Below are 20,647 nucleotides of genomic sequence, written 5' to 3' on the forward strand. Positions count from 1 at the left end.
CTAGTAGGTCTTCAAGTAAGACCACGTAGAAGACCACAGGTAAGACATCACTTAAGACAAAGAAAGACCACAAGTAGGTCTTCAAGTTAGACCACATAGAATACCACAAGTAGGTCTTCAAGTAAGACCACGTAGAAAACCACAAGTAAGACCACACTTAAGACAAAGAAAGACCACTAGTAGGTCTTCAAGTAAGACCGCGTAGAAGACCACAAGTAATACCATACTTAAGACAAAGAAAGACCACAACTAGGTCTTCAAGTTAGACCACGTAGAAGACCACAAGTAAGACCACACTTAAGACCAATAAAGACCACAAGTAGGTCTTCAAGTTAGACCACATAGAAGACCACAAGTAGGTCTTCAAGTAAGACTACGTAGAAAACCACAAGTAGGTCTTCAAGTTAGACCACAAGTAGGTCTTCAAGTAAGACCACGTAGAAAACCACAAGTAAGACCCCATTTAAGGCCAAAATGGTGGTCCATAATGAAGGTCCATAAGTGATGCCCAAAGTAAAACCACGAGGAGACCACCAGTAAAACCAAAAGAGCGCAAGAAAGACCTCAAGAAAGGCCACAAATAAACGGATAGTGAAAGCCACAAGTAAGATCAGAAGTAGACCAACAGTAACAAGAACACCACAAGTAAGACCAAATGCAAGACCACAACAAAACAGAATCAAGATCAAATCAAATGTAAGATTATAACAAAGTCCACAAAAATTAGACCAAGAAAAACTAGAAGGCCACAAGTAGGACACAAGTAAGACCAAAAAAAAAGTCAGGCCGAAATTATGGTGAACAGAAAAACCACTAGCAAAGCCACAAAAGTGACCACGAAGAAGACCGCAAGTAAAATCACAAGAAAGACCATCAGAAAGAGAAAAAACAAGACCACAAAGTTTACAAGCATAAGGTGGATTGAATTTAAAGAAGTGCTCAGTCCGACCTGCCCGTTTGATTGCCCTCTTTGGGGGGATGACCAATCCCTCTTTGCGACCCTTTTACAAGCCGTTTCCTGGCCGTCAGGGCGAAGTGACAAAATGCTTCTTGCTACTTTAATATCCTCTGGTGCGTTCAAATGTGATTCTAATTCTGGAGTGAACCTGCAGTCACCTGGAACCATCAAATAGGCATTTCATCTCCATAAATTACCCGACAGGGATACAAGCACCCCCCTCGCTCCCTCCTCGGTGGGTCAATGAATTAATATCTGGCTATGAACTGTTTGTGTTTCCTTTGTTGGTCTGTGTGCCTCCACCGACTGCTCCTCCAGAGGGCGCCGGGGGAAATGAACATTGAGAGAGATCCACAGTTAGCTACTTAATTAGAGGTCTTAAATCATGACAGGCGTCTCCTGCCGAGCGTTACTGCCGCCCAATAAAATGTTCTCTGCTTTTTTTTTCTTTTCCCAAAGATGTTTACACAAATACGAAAGAAATCGATGTTTTTTCTCTGGGCTAGCCAAATGCCGTTCTGATGCAACGGACAGGAAATAGATCAGCAGACAGAGACCGTTACAAATGAGTGAACCGCAGTCAAGCAACGAAATGTATGATCATGAATTCGAGATGAGAGGTTGATGAGTCACTCAAGGGCTGGATAATAATCACAGGGATACGTGAACGATTGCCAAAATGACTTTTCTTCTTCTTCGTGTTCAATTCGATTAGTGCTTAGCGAGGTGTTCTTGTTTTTTGAAGAATTATAAAGTGAAGATTTGAGGGAAAGTTGGTGATGGATTTCATCAAGAGACTGCAATAAGTAGATGTTTAAGAAAGTAGGTAAATAGAGAGGTTTGTAGTTTTTTTTTTATAGATATTCAGGACAGAGGCGAAGAAGAGAGTGCAGACAGGGAGCAAACACACAGGCCCATGACGCATCAATAAAAAACACTTTGTTAAAGCCATATATTTGAAATACTAGTGTCATCATCCAGATAAATCAAATATCCTGCATGCATTACTAGTCATTACAGTCACATATCCTAAAATCCCTGCTACAATCCATCTTTTCTTGTTTAACCTGTTGAAAACATTCTCATTTAAAATGGCTAAAAATACCGTTTAACTCAGAGGGAAGTATCGGGTTTACAGTGGTCACAGTCAAGTTCTACTGCAGAAGTGAAACAGAGAAAGTGTGTGTGACAAAGAGGAAGTGAATCATTTTTAAAAGGGGGAAATAGACAGTTTGCGGCGCTACAGCACTGTCTGTGAAATAATCGTGCGAAACCAATCAGCCACAAGAAGCATGAAAAAACTCTAGCAGATGGCAGGAAATATAATCGGCTATAAACACAAGAAATGTGTAAATTATCGTGAGTAATAAAGTGTTTTTGTTGGCAAGCAATAAAACCACGGTGTTACGGTGCTAAAGCGAAAAGTCTCATGTTTAAATGCTATTCAATAATTAAATCAGAACTATATTAGCTTGTAAATACTTTTTTGGAAACATCCATCTTTAAAAAGTGATATTACTTGCAGAAACAGCGAATTCCATTAACTTAAAGTTGAATTGTTAATGCTAATTTGCTAATGCTAAATTACAACCTTATATACATTTAAATGTCACAAAATATATTCTGTATTGCAAGTAAAAAGGACGATTTAAAAAAATACATTTAGATAATGAATTAACCGGCTTATTATTGTTGGCTAATAAAAACATTTAAAAACCCAAACAAAACAAAACACAATCCATAAACTAAACCAAACAAACTGCTAAACATATCACCAAGTCAAAAGTGTATTTTTAACATGAAAATCTCATGAGCTGTAAAGTTTTAACCAGAAAAAGAAGTTTGACATTTATTTCCGATTGAAGGCGAGAAAGTGACAGACAAGTCCCATCGCGTGAAGATGAAATATAACCTGAACCGTATCCTTCAACTCGTGCTCGTACATCACAGTGAAACGAGAGATATTTGACAACTTTATGGCTGCGGATGTAGTTAACAATTCTTTTATGGAGGTAAACAATGAGGGAAGCCAAATAAATAAGACGATAAATTTGAGAGGAAAACTGGACTGAACACCGCTCATGTTTACCGAGACGCCTAAAAGGCAAATGAAGCGACAAATGTTCTCCTGGCAGGACGGACTGTGGTAGATCAATGGTGAAGGATCAATGCTGACTCTGCGTGAGCTCCCTCTCAGCAAGTGTCATTCAATGAAGCTTTTAGAAGAGAGACTGGTCACCAGAGGACACAGCGACAGATCTCCTGATTTATATGAACCAGTTTTAGGTAGGTCTGTAGTACGAGGACAAGGGAGTAGGTGAGTTGTGTAGATGGGTTGGTTGGTGAAAGGTAGGAAGGTAGGGGAGGTGCATGGGTAGGTATGTAGATAGGTCACACCTGGTAAGAAGATAGTTCATATGCATAGATAGGTTGGTCAAGGGGAAGAAAGGTAGGTAGAAAGAAAGGTAGGTGAGGTAATTGCTTGGTTGGTAGGTAAGTAAGTAAGAGGGAGTGCGTAGGTCGCTGGGAAGGAAGATGAGCTGTGCAGGTCGACTGGTTGGACTGTACCTAGGAAGGAAGGTCCGTAAGATGAGTGGTTATTGTCTATTGGTTAGAATGTCTTGAGATGCATAGGTAAGTTTGTCAGAAGGCAGGAAGGAAGGTCGGTAAGATGATTGGTTAAGTCTGTTGGTAAGAAGGTAGGTGAGGTGCAAAGGTCAGTTGGTCAGCAGGTAGAAAGTAGGGTCGGTAAGATCAGTAGTTAAGTATGTTGGTTAGAAGGTAAGAGAGGTACAAAGGTAGGTTGGTCAGCAGGTAGAAAGTAAGGTTGGTAAGATCAGTGGTTAAGTCTGTTGGTTAGAAGGTGGGTGAGGTGCAAAGGTCGGTTGGTCAGCAGGTAGAAAGTAGGGTCGGTAAGATCAGTAGTTAAGTCTGTTCGTAAGAAGGTAGGTGAGGTGCAAAGGTCGGTTGGTCAGCAGGTAGAAAGTAAGGTTGGTAAGATCAGTAGTTAAGTCTGTTCGTAAGAAGGTAGGTGAGGTGCAAAGGTTGGTTGGTCAGCAGGTAGAAAGTAGGGTCGGTAAGATCAGTAGTTAAGTCTGTTGGTTAGAAGGTGGGTGAGGTGCAAAGGTCGGTTGGTCAGCAGGTAGAAATTAGGGTCGGTAAGATCAGTAGTTAAGTCTGTTGGTTAGAAGGTGGGTGAGGTGCAAAGGTCGGTTGGTCAGCAGGTAGAAAGTAGGGTCGGTAAGATCAGTAGTTAAGTATGTTGGTTAGAAGGTAAGAGAGGTGCAAAGGTAGGTTCGTCAGCAGGTTTTAAGTATAGGATGAGTGGTTAAAGTCTGTTAATTAGAAGTTAGGTGAGTTGCAAAGGTAAGTTGATCAGTAGGTAGAAAGAAAGGTTGGAGAGGTGAGTGGTTAGGTTGGTTATGTTGTTAGAAAGGTAAGCAAGGTGGGTTAGGTAGATTAGGTGCACAGGTCGGCTGTAAGAAAGGTACTTAGGAAGTTCAGTTGGTCAGTGATATGAGTGGGTAGGTTGGTCTTTCAGCTGGAAGGCAGGTGAGGTGCATAGGTATATTTAGGGTAAATAGCTAGGGTGGTCGGTAGGTTGAAGTACAGATTTGCTGTGATTATGTAGTTTTGTAGGTGGCGCGTTAGTCATAAAGGGAGCTAGGTGGCTAGGTACCAAGACTCAAGCAGACGGTGTTTGAGTAACTGAAGATGGACTGTCCTGGATCAGAAGAACATTCCGGGCCAGCATGAGGAGGTAGGACGGACCGGTGGAGAAAAGAGGGTTTGTAGAACAAAAGAAAGAAAGAGGGAGCGGAGCAATGAGGATGAAAGCAGAAGATAATTAGGTCTGAAACACGCCGGTTGGTTTCACGGATCTTTCTTCTACTATTTGGGTCAAGGTTACGTGGGCGGACTCCGGGCTCCCAGTTACCCCGAGTCTAATGAGCCTGGCACAGGAGCAAAAAATGGAATGAAGTGTTGGCGTCCAAATCAAGGTCTACAGGTGGAGGTGTGAGGAACACGGCAGGAGCTTAACTGAGACAATTAAATTTAGATTAATTTCACCACCAACATATTTTTCAAGAAGCAGCTCAGGGTTGAAGAGAGTAAAGAGAGACTCTCATGCACCTTCTGATCACTGATGCACGATGTGTGTGTGTGTGTGTGTGTGTGTGTCACAGCTCAGTCATGCAGGTAAAGTCATCATCAGCTTCAATCTGCAGAGGCCTCTGGAGACGCACGCACGCACGCACGCACGCACGCACGCACGCACGCACGCACGCACGCACGCACGCACGAATTTAAGAAAACAACCACAGTTTTTTTCCTCCTTCTGGATGGAAAGGGTTGGTGGAGAAAGACGGAGTTAAACAAACATGTGGACCCCCAAGTTTGTTCTCTTGACAACTGCTTTGAATTCTCTCTGAGGAGAGAATATTTTTTAGATTTGTTTAAATTAGTTGTGAAGTTTCTTTGTACTTTTAGACTTTTATTTATTACTAAATATTGTTTATGTTGATACCATGAGCTATAAAGAGGGCAGAGTTTAAGATAAGATAAGGAACAGAGATTATCAACAATTACTTAGAGACGTCGGAGAAAAACTGACGTTTGTAAAAAAAGGAATTTGATGGTAACTTTTTCTCTAAAGGAGAACTTACATTACACATACCACAGTATATAATCATTATAAATTATTTTGTCAAAATGTGATTCACATTTTCTTTTATTTACAACTAAATTCTTTACAGTACGTTAGTAAATTTTTATTCAATAGCTTTAAATGTACCAATGATAATGGCCAGGTTTCACTCTCAGCTTAAGAACATTTTTCACTAAGAAGGAAATCTAAGATTAAGCTGACGCACTCTTAACAGCCTTTATAGCGACCCAATGTTCAGTAAACAAGCTGCATAGAGACGTTTATATCCTCTACAATAAAACGTTTATCGTTTTATATTCTTACACCCCTGGCAAATATGAGTATTTCATTTTTGTGTGAATGTAGAGGACATTTACGTCCTCTACAATAAAACAAATCTCTTAGAGAATAAAAACAACTTTTGTATTGAACTACACAACAAGTTTTCCAAACACATACATGTATGACTTTATAGTACTACCATGATTAAACCGCTTAATATTAAATAATCTATTGGAGTCTATTTAATCAGTGAAACAACATTAAACTCACACTTTCATTCACGCTCTAAAATAAATCAACATATAAACAGTAAGTATGTGGTAGAGACGAGAGAAACAAACAAGGCATCACTTCTGCTACATCAGTTGTTGTTCGCAAACGATGCATTCAAGGGCATAGGAATGTTTTAATGAAATGAGAAAATACGCTTTAACATAACGCTATTCAATCCAAATAACCAAGTAAAAAATATGTATGGAATTTTAGCCAAAGCCCTCGAGAAGCTTCTTTGCCTGTGTCTTAAGGTTCTCCTAAGAAGGCGGTTAAGAACATATCTGGAAAAAAAGCTGTTCCTTATATCCTTCTTAAGAACGATCCCATCCAGGAAACGCGGCCAATATTGGTAGCAGGTGCTAATATTACATTACATTTCAGTACTAAGTAAGTAAAGTATTTAATACTTAATCATTAATGTCATGATTAAAGGGACACAACTAACTTAAGCAATTTTAGTTTTCTTAAAACTGAAGTAAAATCAGCAGCATATTTACAAAAGATCTGTTCTGACTCATGTTGCTGTCCAGCAGTGTGTGTTTGTGCGTTTGTGTGTGTGTGTTTGTGCGTTTATGTGTGTGTGTGTGTCAGCGCCCAGAGCTGGCGAGCGATAGTGTATTAATAAAGTCTGACAGCGACCTAAGACCCCGTCAGCAGCCTCAGAAACTTGCGGTTTGTCTTCAGAGTGAATTTTGGGCTGCGGTGCCGCCGCCGGCTCCACGTCAGGCATGAGGAGCTAAAAGAACCGTGGCCTGACGCGTCCACTCTGTCACGGAGAAATAAAACATCTCTGGTGTGAGAGTCTGTTGTGAGCAGCCCCCGGAGATTCTTAAACAATCCACCATCAAAACAGACTCCAGCATAGGGCTGTGTGTGTGTGAGTGTGTGTGTGTGTGTGCGGTACCTCTTGAGGTTCAGAAGAGCCCAGGGGATCCCGGTGGGCGTGTTGAAGGCCGGCAGTAGCTTCTCTCCGAGCTCCACTGCTTTTCTTCGGAACACCTGAGAATGAAAGAGAGTCTCGTTATTTTGATTTTACATTTTTTGACGCCCCCAAAACACCTGACCTCGATGCTGAAATAAAGTTGAGTCTGATGACCCGAAACAACATTTACATATTCAGAGTCGAACCCTGAACTTTGACTCTGAATTGGTCTTTTTTTTTTTAAACATATAAATAAAGAATTTAACAATTTGAGTCATTTTTATATGATATATTAAATACTTTTTCATTATCTATCTAATAAAAACATAACTTTAAGAACTAAATGTCTGTTTATTCATTGAAAAAACGATTATATATATTGTAAAAATGTAGTATTTAACCACTAAATGTCAAATACTTTATTATTTGTCCATGATACGGTCATTACTATTATTTTATATTAGTAAAAACACTAATTGTTACAAGCAGTACGAGGGTTTGCGAGTGTGTTGACGTACGAGCGTTGAGTTAATGACAAAAAAATAAAATAAATAAAATAAAACAGTGTGATATGGAATCATCTTAGTGTCAAAACTGTTAACCAGGCTGAATAAACGTCAAGTATCTGAGGTGAAAGAAGTTTGACGCTGGACTCTGGAACTTCCTAAACTCTTGGTTCGGTTCATAGGTTGGGTTTCGTTGGAAGACAAATTGCAATGTTTGTGTGCGACTGATGCAGGAGGCTGTGGGGCCAGATTGTGTCGTAACAAGGCGTCAGATCGCCGTGATTAATGTCTTTAATAATGTTGGGAACACAGAGGGGAGGAATAAAAAACACTCGCTGGGACGCACGGAGGAATAAATTAAACACACCCGGTGTCCAAGGCCATCAAGCAAAGTGCCAACGAGCCTCAATAAGTAAATGAATTACACACAAAGACACACACATACACACAACGTACTGTAGAAGATGCCATTAGTAAAAACTCATGTTGATAATCAGGTTTCACACCTGCTGCTCCCGCCAAAGTATCCGTCAGGAGAATTTACCTCCTGACATGTGTGTGTGCGTTTGTTATTGAACATGTGTGTACATTAATGCTTTACCCCAGACAGTGTTGCAACTCTGAGAAAATGTGTGTTTTTGTTCTGCACGCCTCAGAGTATTCTTTTGTTTTTGCTGTATATATCTCAGGGGTGTGCGCTTTGGGCTGAGTTTGAATTTCGTTGTGCGTATCTTAGAGTTGTGTTATTTTGTTTGGACCATGTTAAGGTTATGTTGTGGGTATCTCAGAGGTATTCTTATTTTGTTGTGCACCTATCATAGTTGTGCGTTATTGTTGTGTGTGTCTCAGAGTAGTTTTTGTTGAACGAATCACAGAGGTGTGCTTTTGTGTTTTGGTACTTTAATGGGCAAGGTCTTGTGAGTTGTGTTTATCTTAAGTGAGTTTTATGTTGTGTACTTATTCATGATGTTTTTTTGTTTTGTTTAGAGTATCTCTAAACTTGTTGTTTTGTTGCGTGTGTTTAAAATGTTTTTTGTTTTTGTTTTGCACATCCCAGTGTGTTGTTTTTGTTGTGTGTATCTCAGAGATGTGCTTTTTGTTGGTGCGCCTATCACAGTTGTGTGTTTTTGTTGTGTGTATTTCAGAGTTGCGTTTGTCTCGCTGTCATGTAAAATGTAGATATGTCATCAATTTTTATTCTTACGTACTTATACAGGATTTTAAAACGTTCGTAAATAACAAAATAAACGAAGTACTCCTCGCAGAGTAATACTACAGAATGCACACAGTAATACCATGGTGACTTGTGGGGCAGCTTAGTAGTTTACGAATATTTCCATGTATTTTTTAGGTCTGTGTATCACAGAAAAGTCGAGGTCAGTTGGTAAAATGAAAACATAGCTTGGATTTTTTGGAGTATTTTAGAAAATGATGGTAAATGCAGTTATAGTTGATATCTGTTGTGTTGGCTACAATTTAGCACATAGTAGAAAGGAGTCTACAGGCTTAAATTCATTTGACAGTTACAACCCTCGACTCTACATGTTTAAAAAAAAAGTAGTAAAGGTTTTTTCGTTTTGTTCATATCAAAGTTGTGTGTTCTGGTGTGTTCTAATGACTCATCCAAATTACGACTGCGTCTCACATCGAGCACATGAACGACTTGTTGGTCAGGTTTGTCAATGAAAACCAAAGCTCTCTGAAGACATGTCTGTTAACAAGCCACGGCAGAACCGAAGAAAGAAGCAGTTGTTAACGCGGGCGCCGGATCGACAAGAAGAACAAACTCCTTTAAGTCAGTGCGTTGCCGAAGTGTTGAGCAAGGCTGCTCGTCAAAAACAAATCCTCAGATGCACACAATCTTTGTCAGAAGCAGGTTTTAAGAGGCCCGGCTGAGAAGTTGAGAGTCTGACATCAAACAGACATCAGACCGACTCCGGCACAGACCCACCAAAGCCTACGAGATCGCTGATGTAATTGGATTGTAAGTCTCGGAGCAGGTTGGAGGGCACGCGGGGGGTTCTGGTCATCAAACAGAGCTTCAGGACCACAGAGGCCTTTACCTCACCTCTGATGTTTGGATCCCAAAACCGATGCAGGCGCCCTGAGGGGGGAAGCCTGGAGCGAGTGGACCTTCAAAAGAACTCCGTGTCCATGCGAGTCTCTGACTCAAGATACAAAAGTCTGACTCATTTAACGGCTACATCTGGTGGTTGGTAAACTCCTGGACATGTTCAAACATTAAATGAAACTTCAGATTAAAGGAAGTAGCTCTTTACAAAAGTGACAGGAAGTGACTCAGATTCATATCATAAACATCGACTGGAAACTTTAACAAATGTAAAACACATCTAAATGAGCCGCAGTGACTATAATCGCTTCACAGGAAGTCGATCGAACTCTATATGCGTAAAGGAGTTGACACATAGATAAAGAAAACAGGAAGTGAGTCAGATTCATGGAATCATTGAATCCCAGTTACTTGAGAAAAAAAAGCTGCCGTGTCGACTCCTTACAACTGCAACTGACTCAAGAGTTAATTTGCCAATTCCAAAGATCTATGCAGATCCCTGGGACTCGACTCACAATAGCCGCCATGATGACAATTCATGAATCAAACATATCCAGGAGATCGTCTGTGACTCAAATTGCTACACAGACAGTGATTCAGACAACAATCTCTCAAGTGCTTGACTCAAATGCAAAACCGTTGCTCAGATGATTCTTTAAGAGGAGGAAATGAATATGAATCAAAACAACTGTGACTCAAGAGCCGGACTCTTTCACGTTTCACCTTTATCTCTTTATGACTCAAAGAAAAAAAAAATGTTGGGTTTAATCCTCAAGTCACTAGTTATAATAAATATGAGAAAACTAGAAGTTATGAAGAGGACCTGAACGTAGGTCCAAAGTTAGACCCCTGAGGAACGCCTCTCTGGTGTGGCTGACTCTCAATGTTGCGTCTCCAGTGGTAACAAATAGTATTTTATGATTGTGAAGTTATCGTCTCACAGCTGAGTTAAATATGTATGTTTTTTTTACTTCCTGATGGAGAGAATTCTCTTCCTCACTCTAGGACACAGATTAATTTCATGACACTTTCTCAAGTATTGCAGGAAGAGGTAAATCAGCACGTCGAAGTCTAACCTGTGATAAGACAGGGCTGCTGTCTTGATAGACTGGTGGTACATCTCCTGTCAATCACGCACGAGCCCCAGGCGATAGTAACAAGGCGAACAGGCGCTCGGAGTGATCCGGTGCAACTTGAAGATAAGGTCAGAAGACTGTGGAGAGAAGGCCTCGTCGTTACGCTCTAGTGGACGGGAAGAAGAAACAAAGCCTCCGACGAGGCCCAGAGGGACGCGTGAGATTAAAACAACTGACTGGAGATCTGGAAGGTTCCTCTTCGGTGTCAACAAAGATTGTGTAGACACGAGTCTCTTTCTGAAGTAAAAAGTGAATATATTTAAAATGTGCAGCTCATGTGAGTCACAAATCTATTTTATTCACTACTTCCTAAAGCAACATTGTGTGCGTTTAGTTTCTGGTTCCCCCGACGCTAGGGGTGTAGGAAACTGTTCACTGTATCAGTGTCATTCAACAGTATGTATGCGTTTTTATAATATTGTATTGTATTATAAAATATATATTTTTTATATATATATATATATATATATATATATATATAAAACTTGCTTATTAAACTTCCAGGCCACTAGATGGCAGTCATTAAGTCCTCCACAGCTTAAGTAACAAGGAAATCATGCGACCTCCCAGCGATGACTGAGGACAAGAGGATACAGTCAGCAGCTTTTCCAAAAAAAATCTTTTTTATATGTTTTTGTTTCAAAACAAATTAAATGTAGTACTCGGACGATACTACAAATGTATCCTCATTTCTACAGAGTCGCAATATATCATTTTGTTGCCCCTGTATCGTGATATGCATCATGTTGCCAGATTCTTGCAAAAACACAACCTACCACACAAGACTCAAGTGACTACAATAGGACACACATTATTAATCCAATATAATACAATACTTATAGATAAAATAAAAAAAATAAAGATTCCTTTAGTCCTACATTACTTTCATGAGTAGCGATACAGGAAGTGGTCATGAGTCAAACATGGCCATTGACGGACAGAAGCCGTTAAATTCAATTGTTCTTAAAACCCCACCTAGTAAACGAAATGGGAGAAATAGTGATCATTGGATTTCTTCGTTGTTAAAATTAACAATGTATTAAACTCAACATTAACAGTAATTGTGGCCTGAACAGAATCCGTGATGCTTTGCCGCCCAGCCAACCGATCACAGCGGTTGATCACTTTAAACATAGCAACATCCACATAGAACTAAAATACAACGCTTCTAGCGACCAATCAGCGATCACTAAAAATAGTGGTATGAAGATAGGCATCATGGGAGATCACTGATTTGTCGGCACCATGAGTAAGGTCTGTGGTTGTGATCAAGATTATCTCATGTTAAAATAAACAACCTTTGTAAGAGAGTATAACAGACAAGGATGTCCTTATAGCTTGTTTCCTGACGACAGCTTGCTACAATATAGTTAAATATGCAGTACTGTGTGCAAAATAATACATCCGTGATACAGCAAGATCATGGAAGGTGACACGCGATGTTTCCCTGTAGATACACAACAGATACACATTCAGATCAAACCAAACAGGAAGCTAGATCGGACCAAACATCTTAACAATTGCCGGTGAATCTTAACCTGACACACCCGTGTCTTGGTACAGAAGGAATCCGTTTGAGGTGAGTTGCTCGGACTGTTGACAGGGTTTGACCCCCTATATCTCCACCAATGCGTCACAACAACAGATACGGGTCTTTCTAAAGACACCTTCCCTCATCCCCCTGATCGGATTGAAGTACCCAGTGTGGAAGTGATGAAACCCAAGACTTACTCCCACATGAACCGGAGACACTTTAGTGGATCAAACCAATTCTCTCGCTAACAGGGAAATGAAGCCAGGAAAAGACTCAAAAAATGGTGGTGGAAGAATAAAGTAGTTGTCGAAGGGACTGTAGAACTCAGGAGGGATTAGCACACTTCCTGCCTGTCCCAGCTCATCGGGTTAATCTCATTACATCAGACGTCTTCATGCACAATCTGCAGATGAGATTAGCAGCCGCTCGCTACGTCAAAAGTACAATCAGATTTAAAGGCGGAGGGATGACAGGAAATAACATTTTTTTCCATTAGGAGTTTATTTTAAGACTCCCTGAAGGTTTGTGTGACCAGGGACGACATCAACATGAGTCACTTTATCAGTTTTCCATTGGAAAGCGGATGATCGGTGACTTGAGCGGCTCACAGTAAACAGGAAGTTCTTTTTTTTTTAAACAAGTTTCACACATTTTTTCTTAAAGTCTTTTGCTTCCTCTGCCATCTTCAGGAATCGGTTTTCTTTTTGCATGCGATAATCTTATTTCTTCTTCGTGGCTCTTGTATTAATTGATTAAAAATAGAAAAATGCATCAGAAAACTTGTCTCAGAGCAGCTACTCTTTCTCCAGCACCTGAAGAAGAGCCATTTGCAGTTTCACTTTACAGGGTGACTTTAAATGACTTGTTTCATCGAAGGCTCGTCTTTTCTTATAGTGCGAGATAAAGTATTTTGATATCTGGTGAATAAATAACATCTCAAAATGTTCAAAATATTTTGTAAGGTGATAATACATTATTTGACTTCTTATACAGTGCCTTGCGAAAGTATTCGGCCCCCTTGAACCTTTCAACATTTCGCCACATTTCAGGCTTCAAACATAAAGATATAAAATTTTAATTTTTTGTCATGAATCAACAACAAGTGGGACACAATCGTGAAGTGGAACGAAATTTATTGGATAATTTAAACTTTTTTAACAAATAAAAAACTGAAAAGTGGGGCGTGCAATATTATTCGGCCCCTTTACTTTCAGTGCAGCAAACTCACTCCAGAAGTTCAGTGAGGATCTTTGAATGATCCAATGTTGTCCTAAATGACTGATGATGATAAATAGAATGCACCTGTGTGTAATCAAGTCTCCGTATAAATGCACGTGCTCTTTGATAGTCTCAGGGTTCTGTTTAAAGCGCAGAGAGAACCATGAAGACAAAGGAACACACCAGGCAGGTCCGAGATACTGTTGTGGAGAAGTTTAAAGCCGGATTTGGATACAAAAAGATTTAAACATCTCAAGGAGCACTGTGCAAGCAATTATATTGAAATGGAAGGAGTATCAGACCACTGCAAATCTACCAAGACCCGGCCGTCCCTCCAAACTTTCATCTCAAACAAGGAGAAGACTGATCAATAGAAATAGAAAAAGCTTTATTCATCCCCAGAGGGGAAACACACTTTCACAACAGCGCAGTTGGAAGAAAATAAAGTGCAAGGAGAAAGAAATAGTACAAGAGATAATACAAAATAAAATAAAAACGATCTTAAAAATATACAAATTATTTACAAAATTAGAAATTGACACTATTAACAAAAATAAAAGAATAAAAATAAAATAAAATAGAAATAAAAAACGGAAAAAAAATAAAATAAAAAGCACACAAGAAGAAAAACACGCTACGGATTAGCATCAGGATATTTAAAGTAGAGAGTTAAATATCCTGACACCAGTTGGGATGAAGGACCTTCTATAACGCTCCGTCCTACACTGGGGGTGCCTGAGCCTGCCACTGAAGGAGCTGGCCAGCTCCTCCACGGTCAGGTGCAGTGGGTGGAGAGCGTTGTCCCTGATGGAGGATAGTCTGGAGAGTGTCCTCCTCTCTCCCACCTCCTCCACCGAGTCCAGCGAGCGGCCCAGGACAGAGCCGGCCCTCGTGACCAGCCTGTTCAGTCTCTTCCTGTCCCGGTCCGTGCTGCCTGCTCCCCAGCAGACCACAGCGTAGTGGATAGCAGAGGCTACCACGGAGTCATAAAAGGTCCTTAAAAGTGGTCTGCACACTCCGAAGGACCTCAGTCTCCCCAGGACGTGGAGGCGACTTCGGCCCTTCTTGTACACGGCGTTGATGTGTGTGGACCAGTTCAGTTTATTGTTGAGGTGAACACCCAGGTATTTGAAGCTGTCCACCAGCTCAATGTCCGAGCCCTGGATGCTCACCGGTTGATGTGGTGGGGACTTTTTCCTAAAGTCAATCACCATCTCCCTTGTCTTACCGGTGTTTAAGCAAAGGTAGTTGCTCTCACACCAGTCAACAAAGTTCTTGATGACTGACCTGTACTCCAGCTCGCCCCCCCCAGACACGCAGCCCACAATGGCCGAGTCGTCAGAAAACTTCTGGAGGTGACAGCTGCTGGAGTCATAGGTAAAGTCCGCCGTGTAGAGGGAAAAAAGGAAAGGTGACAGCACTGTCCCTTGAGGCACCCCGGTGCTGCAGATGGTCACCTCAGATCTGCAGTCCTGCAGCCTCACATACTGCGGCCTGTTGGTGAGGTAGTCCATCGTCCATGCTGCCAGCTGTGTCCCAACTCCTGCGTCCTCCATCTTCTTCCTTAGCAGCGCCGGCTGGATGGTGTTGAAAGCACTTGAGAAGTCAAAAAACATGACTCTCACAGTGCTACCGGCGGCTTCCAGATGAGTCAGTGCCCGGTGCTGCAGGTAGATGACGGCGTCGTCCACCCCCATCTTTGGCCTGTAGGCGAACTGCAGCGGATCCAACGCAGAGCTCACCGTCGTGCGTAGCTCGCGGAGTACCAGCCTCTCCAAGGTCTTCATCAGATGGGAGGTCAGGGCGACTGGTCTGAAGTGGCTCGGCTCCTTCGCGTGTACCGCCTTGGGAACCGGAACCACACAGGAGGTCTTCCACTGGACCGGGACCTTCTCCAGTTTGAGGCTCAGGTTGAAGATGTGTGTGACCAACTCACAAAGTTGATCAGCACAGTCCCTGAGCAGTCTGGGGCTGAGTCCATCTGGTCCAGCAGCTTTCCTGATCTTCAGTCGCCTTAATTCTCTCCTCACCTGTTCAGATGTAACAGAGAGAGGTGGCTGTGGGGGGTTGGGCAGCTGAGGCAGTAGGGCTTGTTGGGGTGGAGAAAGGTGGCTTGGAGGTGAGAACAGTTGGGGGGAGGGGGCTGAAGCAGGGGAAAAACAGCTTTGTGAAGAGTGAGGGGCAGAGGTGGAGGGGGGAGGGGGGCCCTGATCAAACCGGTTGAAATACTGGTTCAGTTCAGTGGCCCATCTTTGGTCTCCCCCTGCTGTGGCTCTGGCTCCACTCTGGCCATGACCTGAGATGTTCTTCAGGCCTTTCCACACATCCCTTGTGTTGCCCTGCGCCAGTTGCTCCTCCAGTTTCCCCTTGTATTCGTCCTTGGCCATCCTGATCGCCTTCTTGAGTTCACGCTGGACCTCCTTAAGCTCCTCTCTGCTCCCTGAAGCAAACACCCTCTTCTTCTTGTTCAGCAGAACTTGAAGTTGAGGGGTCACCAGAGATGCAGCCAAGAGGCCCATGATCACTCTGGATGAACTGCAGATAACTACAGCTGAGGTGGGAGAGTCTGTCCATAGGACATCAATCAGTCGTGCACTGCACAAATCTGGCCTTTATGGAAGAGTGGCAAGAAGAAAGCCATTTCTCAAAGATATCCATAAAAAGTCTTGTTTAAAGTTTGCCACAAGCCACCTGGGAGACACACCAAACATGTGGAAGAAGGTGCTCTGGTCAGATGAAACCAAAATCGAACTTTTTGGCCACAATGCAAAACGATATGTTTGGCGTTAAAGCAACACAGCTCATCACCCTGAACACACCATCCCCACTGTCAAACATGGTGGTGGCAGCATCATGGTTTGGGCCTGCTTTTCTTCAGCAGGGACAGGGAAGATGGCTAAAATTGATGGGAAGATGGATGGAGCCAAATACAGGACCATTCTGGAAGAAAACCTGTTGGAGTCTGCAAAAGACCTGAGACTGGGACGGAGATTTATCCTCCAACAGGACAATGATCCAAAACATAAAGCCAAATCTACAATGGAATGGTTCACAAATAGACGTATCCAGGTGTTAGAATGGCCAAGTCAAAGTCCAGACCTGAATCCAATCGAGAATCTGTGGAAAGAGCTGAAGACTGCTGTTCACAAACGCTCTCCATCCAACCTCACTGAGCTCGAGCTGTTTTGCAAGGAAGAATGGGCAAGAATTCCAGTCTCTCGATGTGCAAAACTGATAGAGACATACCCCAAGCGACTTGCAGCAAAAGGTGGCGCTACAAAGTATTAGCGCAAGGGGGCCGAATAATATTGCACGCCCCACTTTTCAGTTTTCATTTGTTAAAAAAGTTTAAATTATCCAATAAATTTCGTTCCATTTCACGATTGTGTCCCACTTGTTGATTCATGACAAAAAATTAAAATTTTATATCTTTATGTTTGAAGCCTGAAATGTGGCGAAATGTTGAAAGATTCAAGGGGGCCGAGTACTTTCGCTAGGCACTGTATATTTTCATTTACAAGAACATTTACTTTTCAAGTCACATTTCAGGATCCTTTACTTATTTACTTACAGGTGTTTGTTATTTGTTATTTCTTTTCCTTTCCTTCTCCTCCGAAATGTTGGAAAACTTTGAAACATCCTTCTTCTTGAACTTTGTCGAATTGCGAATTAAAGCCTCCTTCCTCACGTTGTTGACAATTAAACAACTCACATTTGAATGTCTTCACTTTCAAAGTGCACTTATCTCGCCTCTCATGGTGAAAACTAGCAATTTAGAGTCTCTTTTGTAAAGAAAAACTATTTCAGTTTCAGCACGCTCATGAAAGTTAAATGGCCTTGAAACAGGAACTTGGCTTCCACGTCGCGTCTGTCACCTCGGGCTCCGTTTGAACCGAAGTTGCTCTCAATTTCGATAAATGGTATATTTGTGGTGTGTAACGTTGAGCCGTTTAGACACACAGCTGTGTTCAAGACTCGGAGGAGAGGAGCGAGTGTATCATCCTCGTCTTCCTCTCCTCTCGCCATAAACAGATTAAGATGGTGATCCTGGACATTAATTGTCAACGCTTGGTAAAGAACATTCACTTTGTGTGTGTGTTAAGCAGCTTTACTGGAGCAGAGGAAAGTGCTGGTTGTGTTCGCCAGTTCTCTCAGTGTGTTGACTAGATTTCCTCAGGAAAGAAGCTTCATCGCCCTTTCCCGACACATCACATCACGCTGGGGTTTGTATGTCCGGCGTGTCAGCGGTCAGCTTGTTGCGGTGACCTTTGTTACACAGAGTCCGGGATGGATCACGCCGGGGTCGGCTTCCAGCAGATCAGGCGCCTGCAGGAGGTTTTTGCTGCCGGGTCGGAGCAGAGTGTCTACATTTTTAATAAACTGCAGGAGAGAACAACAACCAGAGGGGCAACTGTTTTGATGTCATTCTGTTCTTACAACTTTTTCGAGCAAGAAATGTCAAAGTATACTTTTTCTACATCATTTTTTTTTTTTGTGAAATAATGAGTTCTTTTCTTTTGAGTTAACATATGAATCTATTAACGCTGACATTCATTTTAATGCAAAATCATCGACTTAAAGAGAACAATGCCCTGTTTTATTATGTTTTACTTTTTATAATCAAGTTCACGCTCTGTGGTTTTCATCGATTGTTTAGTAATGTGTTATTTGTATTCTTTTGTGTTATTGGCGTTGTAAGTTGAATAAATACTGCATATTAGATTATAATTATTTTTTCAAGAGTTTATTATTTCTATCAGTGTGTCAGCTGGTCTGCACGGGAGCTCTGCCCACTTGAAGATGCTGTGTCAAGTGTAATTCAACTATAATAATGCCTTTTGATTTGGAAATTGACCGGGACATTTGTTGGTTTGTTGACTAGTTTCTGCAGTTACCTCAGAAATTGCCAGTTTTAATGTTATTATCATATTATTATTGTATTTAGTGATATTAATATATTCTTTTTCTTTTTTTTTTAAAAATAGAATAAATATGACCTTAAGATATTCTGTTTTTAATATTTTCAGATAGTTTTATGAAATAATATTTAATTATTCATATGTTTACCCATTTTAAATGTATTTACAGAAAAAACCCAATGAAGTTTAATTCCCTTTAATTTTTTTTGTTTTAAAATGTATTGTTTTCAGTCCTTCGTCATCTTATCTAATCAATATAGATATAAAAAACTATACAACTAAACTATATTTTATTTCACTTATTTAAACTATTTGTCTATTTTCAATAAGCTAACATTTTTTTGTAAGAAAGCAAATATTTCATGAATTTATCCCGAATAAGGTTCCAAGACAAACACGTGGCTCGCTCAACCCTGCAGGAGCAGAACCCGGCAGTTGTTCGTCCTCTCCTGATTATAAACCCATTTCTCCAGCAACATGGTCCGACTCTTTCTCTTCGTCTCTTCCTGCTGTGCTTTTCATTATCTTGGTCATTTGGCTAGTGTCGTCTCTTCAAGCCTTTTAGGTAATTACTTCACTCAGCTCATTTATCCCTCAACACACTCGCAGCTGGATTAACAAAATCAAGATTTTCGGAGGTGTAACGTTATATGCAACGATGAAATAATGAAGTCATGCGATGACGCTTAGAACCACAGCTGCATCCAAGAAACCTCAAGCTATCTTTTTGTCAAAATTACAGATTTATCATTTTATTTTGCAATTCATCTAAAATAATTAAAAATAAAGTGGATGAACAGGAAGATGCTTATTCTACTCATTAATTAGTTAAAGCCACATAATATGGAGTAACTTAAACTCTGCAGCGATAATTCTGACTCGCTCTAGTAGAAGAACTCACATTTCTCCGATGCTTAAAACTCTTCACTGGCTTCCAGTTTCTTTCAGGATCAATTTTAAAATTCTGGTTCTTACTTTCAGATCTATTCATGGTCAGACCTTCCATCAGTGATCTGATCCAGCCTTACACCCCAGCTCGGGCTCTGAGGTCTGTGGATCAGAATCTACTGATGGTTCCTGAACACACTTCCGGACCAGAGGAGAGAAATCCTTCCAGACTGTTAATCTAAATTACCACTAAATTTTGGAACGATCTTCCTCTGTGTTTGATGATCTACTGACTCCTTCAAGAACCATCTGAAGACATTTTTATTTGTGCTTTTTTCCTGATTTTCTGGGACTCCTGTGTTTGTCTTATGTGTCTTGATCTTTTAAAGTATATATATATATTTAACTGTGTATTGTTTTAGATTTTTAAACTGCTTTGTTAGAAGATGAATAACCTAAAATAAATGTCAAATAAAAATAACATGACATACGTATTGAACCAAGTCAATAAAAGCAACCAGCAGAAAGTATTTTCTTGTGCTAACATTCCTACGGCAGCTTCTCAACAGAAAATTCCACAGAACTAGTTTGTGAGGCGAGCGATGAACGTACGAGACAAACTGATCTGTCACAATAACGTTTGTGCATAAAGAAAGAAAAAACACCTTCCTGGTATCAGCGGTGAGTAATCCAGACAACAGTTTGTTGGCAATTTGTTGGCAGAAGACGAGCGTCTGGATTACAAATTGCTTTTAAAAGATTAGACCTGAACAATATGACGCATGGGGAAAAGAAAGCGAACTGGGCCACACTGGTTAATCCGGAAAGTTTCTCTTGGGATATGTTTCAGCTGACGTGACATCGGTCCTAATCTGGGTTATTCTGCAGGAAAATCAAGAGGCAGCCGGACTCTTCCTCCCTGCACCGTTAAGATTAAACCCTCAGACTTAAAGATGGAGGGATTAAGATGCATAGTTGTTTTGTCTTCGGCGCTCTCATGGTTCTGAGAGCCTTCATTCAAGTCGGCCCATGTCGTTTGTTTCTTCCTCTCCTGCGAGGAACAAAGATACCTCCCGTGGTTTGTGCCTTAAAAGCCTGCGAGGGCGTGCGACGCCACTGCACTTCCACTTATCAAATCTGCTTCTTAAAGGCCAGAGAGGTTTTTCTCTGCTCACAGGAGCGGCTCCTGTCCTTCTCCGTTTGGCCTTGAGGTCCAGTCAATACCAGACACTAACTCCACACCTGCTTGTTTACTTCCTGATCTGTGGAAGATCAGACTTGATCCGACGAAA

The 20,647-nt window shown here is 41.2% G+C and overlaps 1 protein-coding gene across 1 annotated transcript in view; it reads right to left on the minus strand.

The window, feature by feature from the left end:
• Positions 1-20,647, minus strand: part of man1a1 (mannosidase, alpha, class 1A, member 1) — a 96,739-nt gene that overhangs the window by 11,101 nt on the left and 64,991 nt on the right. The window contains exon 5 of the mRNA XM_087805286.1: positions 7,066-7,160. Coding sequence (XP_087661412.1) covers positions 7,066-7,160 — 95 coding nt within the window. The remainder of the gene's footprint in view (positions 1-7,065; positions 7,161-20,647) is intronic.

Source organism: Callionymus lyra, chromosome 13 (assembly GCF_982586985.1).
Source record: "Callionymus lyra chromosome 13, fCalLyr1.hap1.1, whole genome shotgun sequence".
Taxonomy (NCBI): Eukaryota; Metazoa; Chordata; class Actinopteri; order Syngnathiformes; family Callionymidae; genus Callionymus; species Callionymus lyra.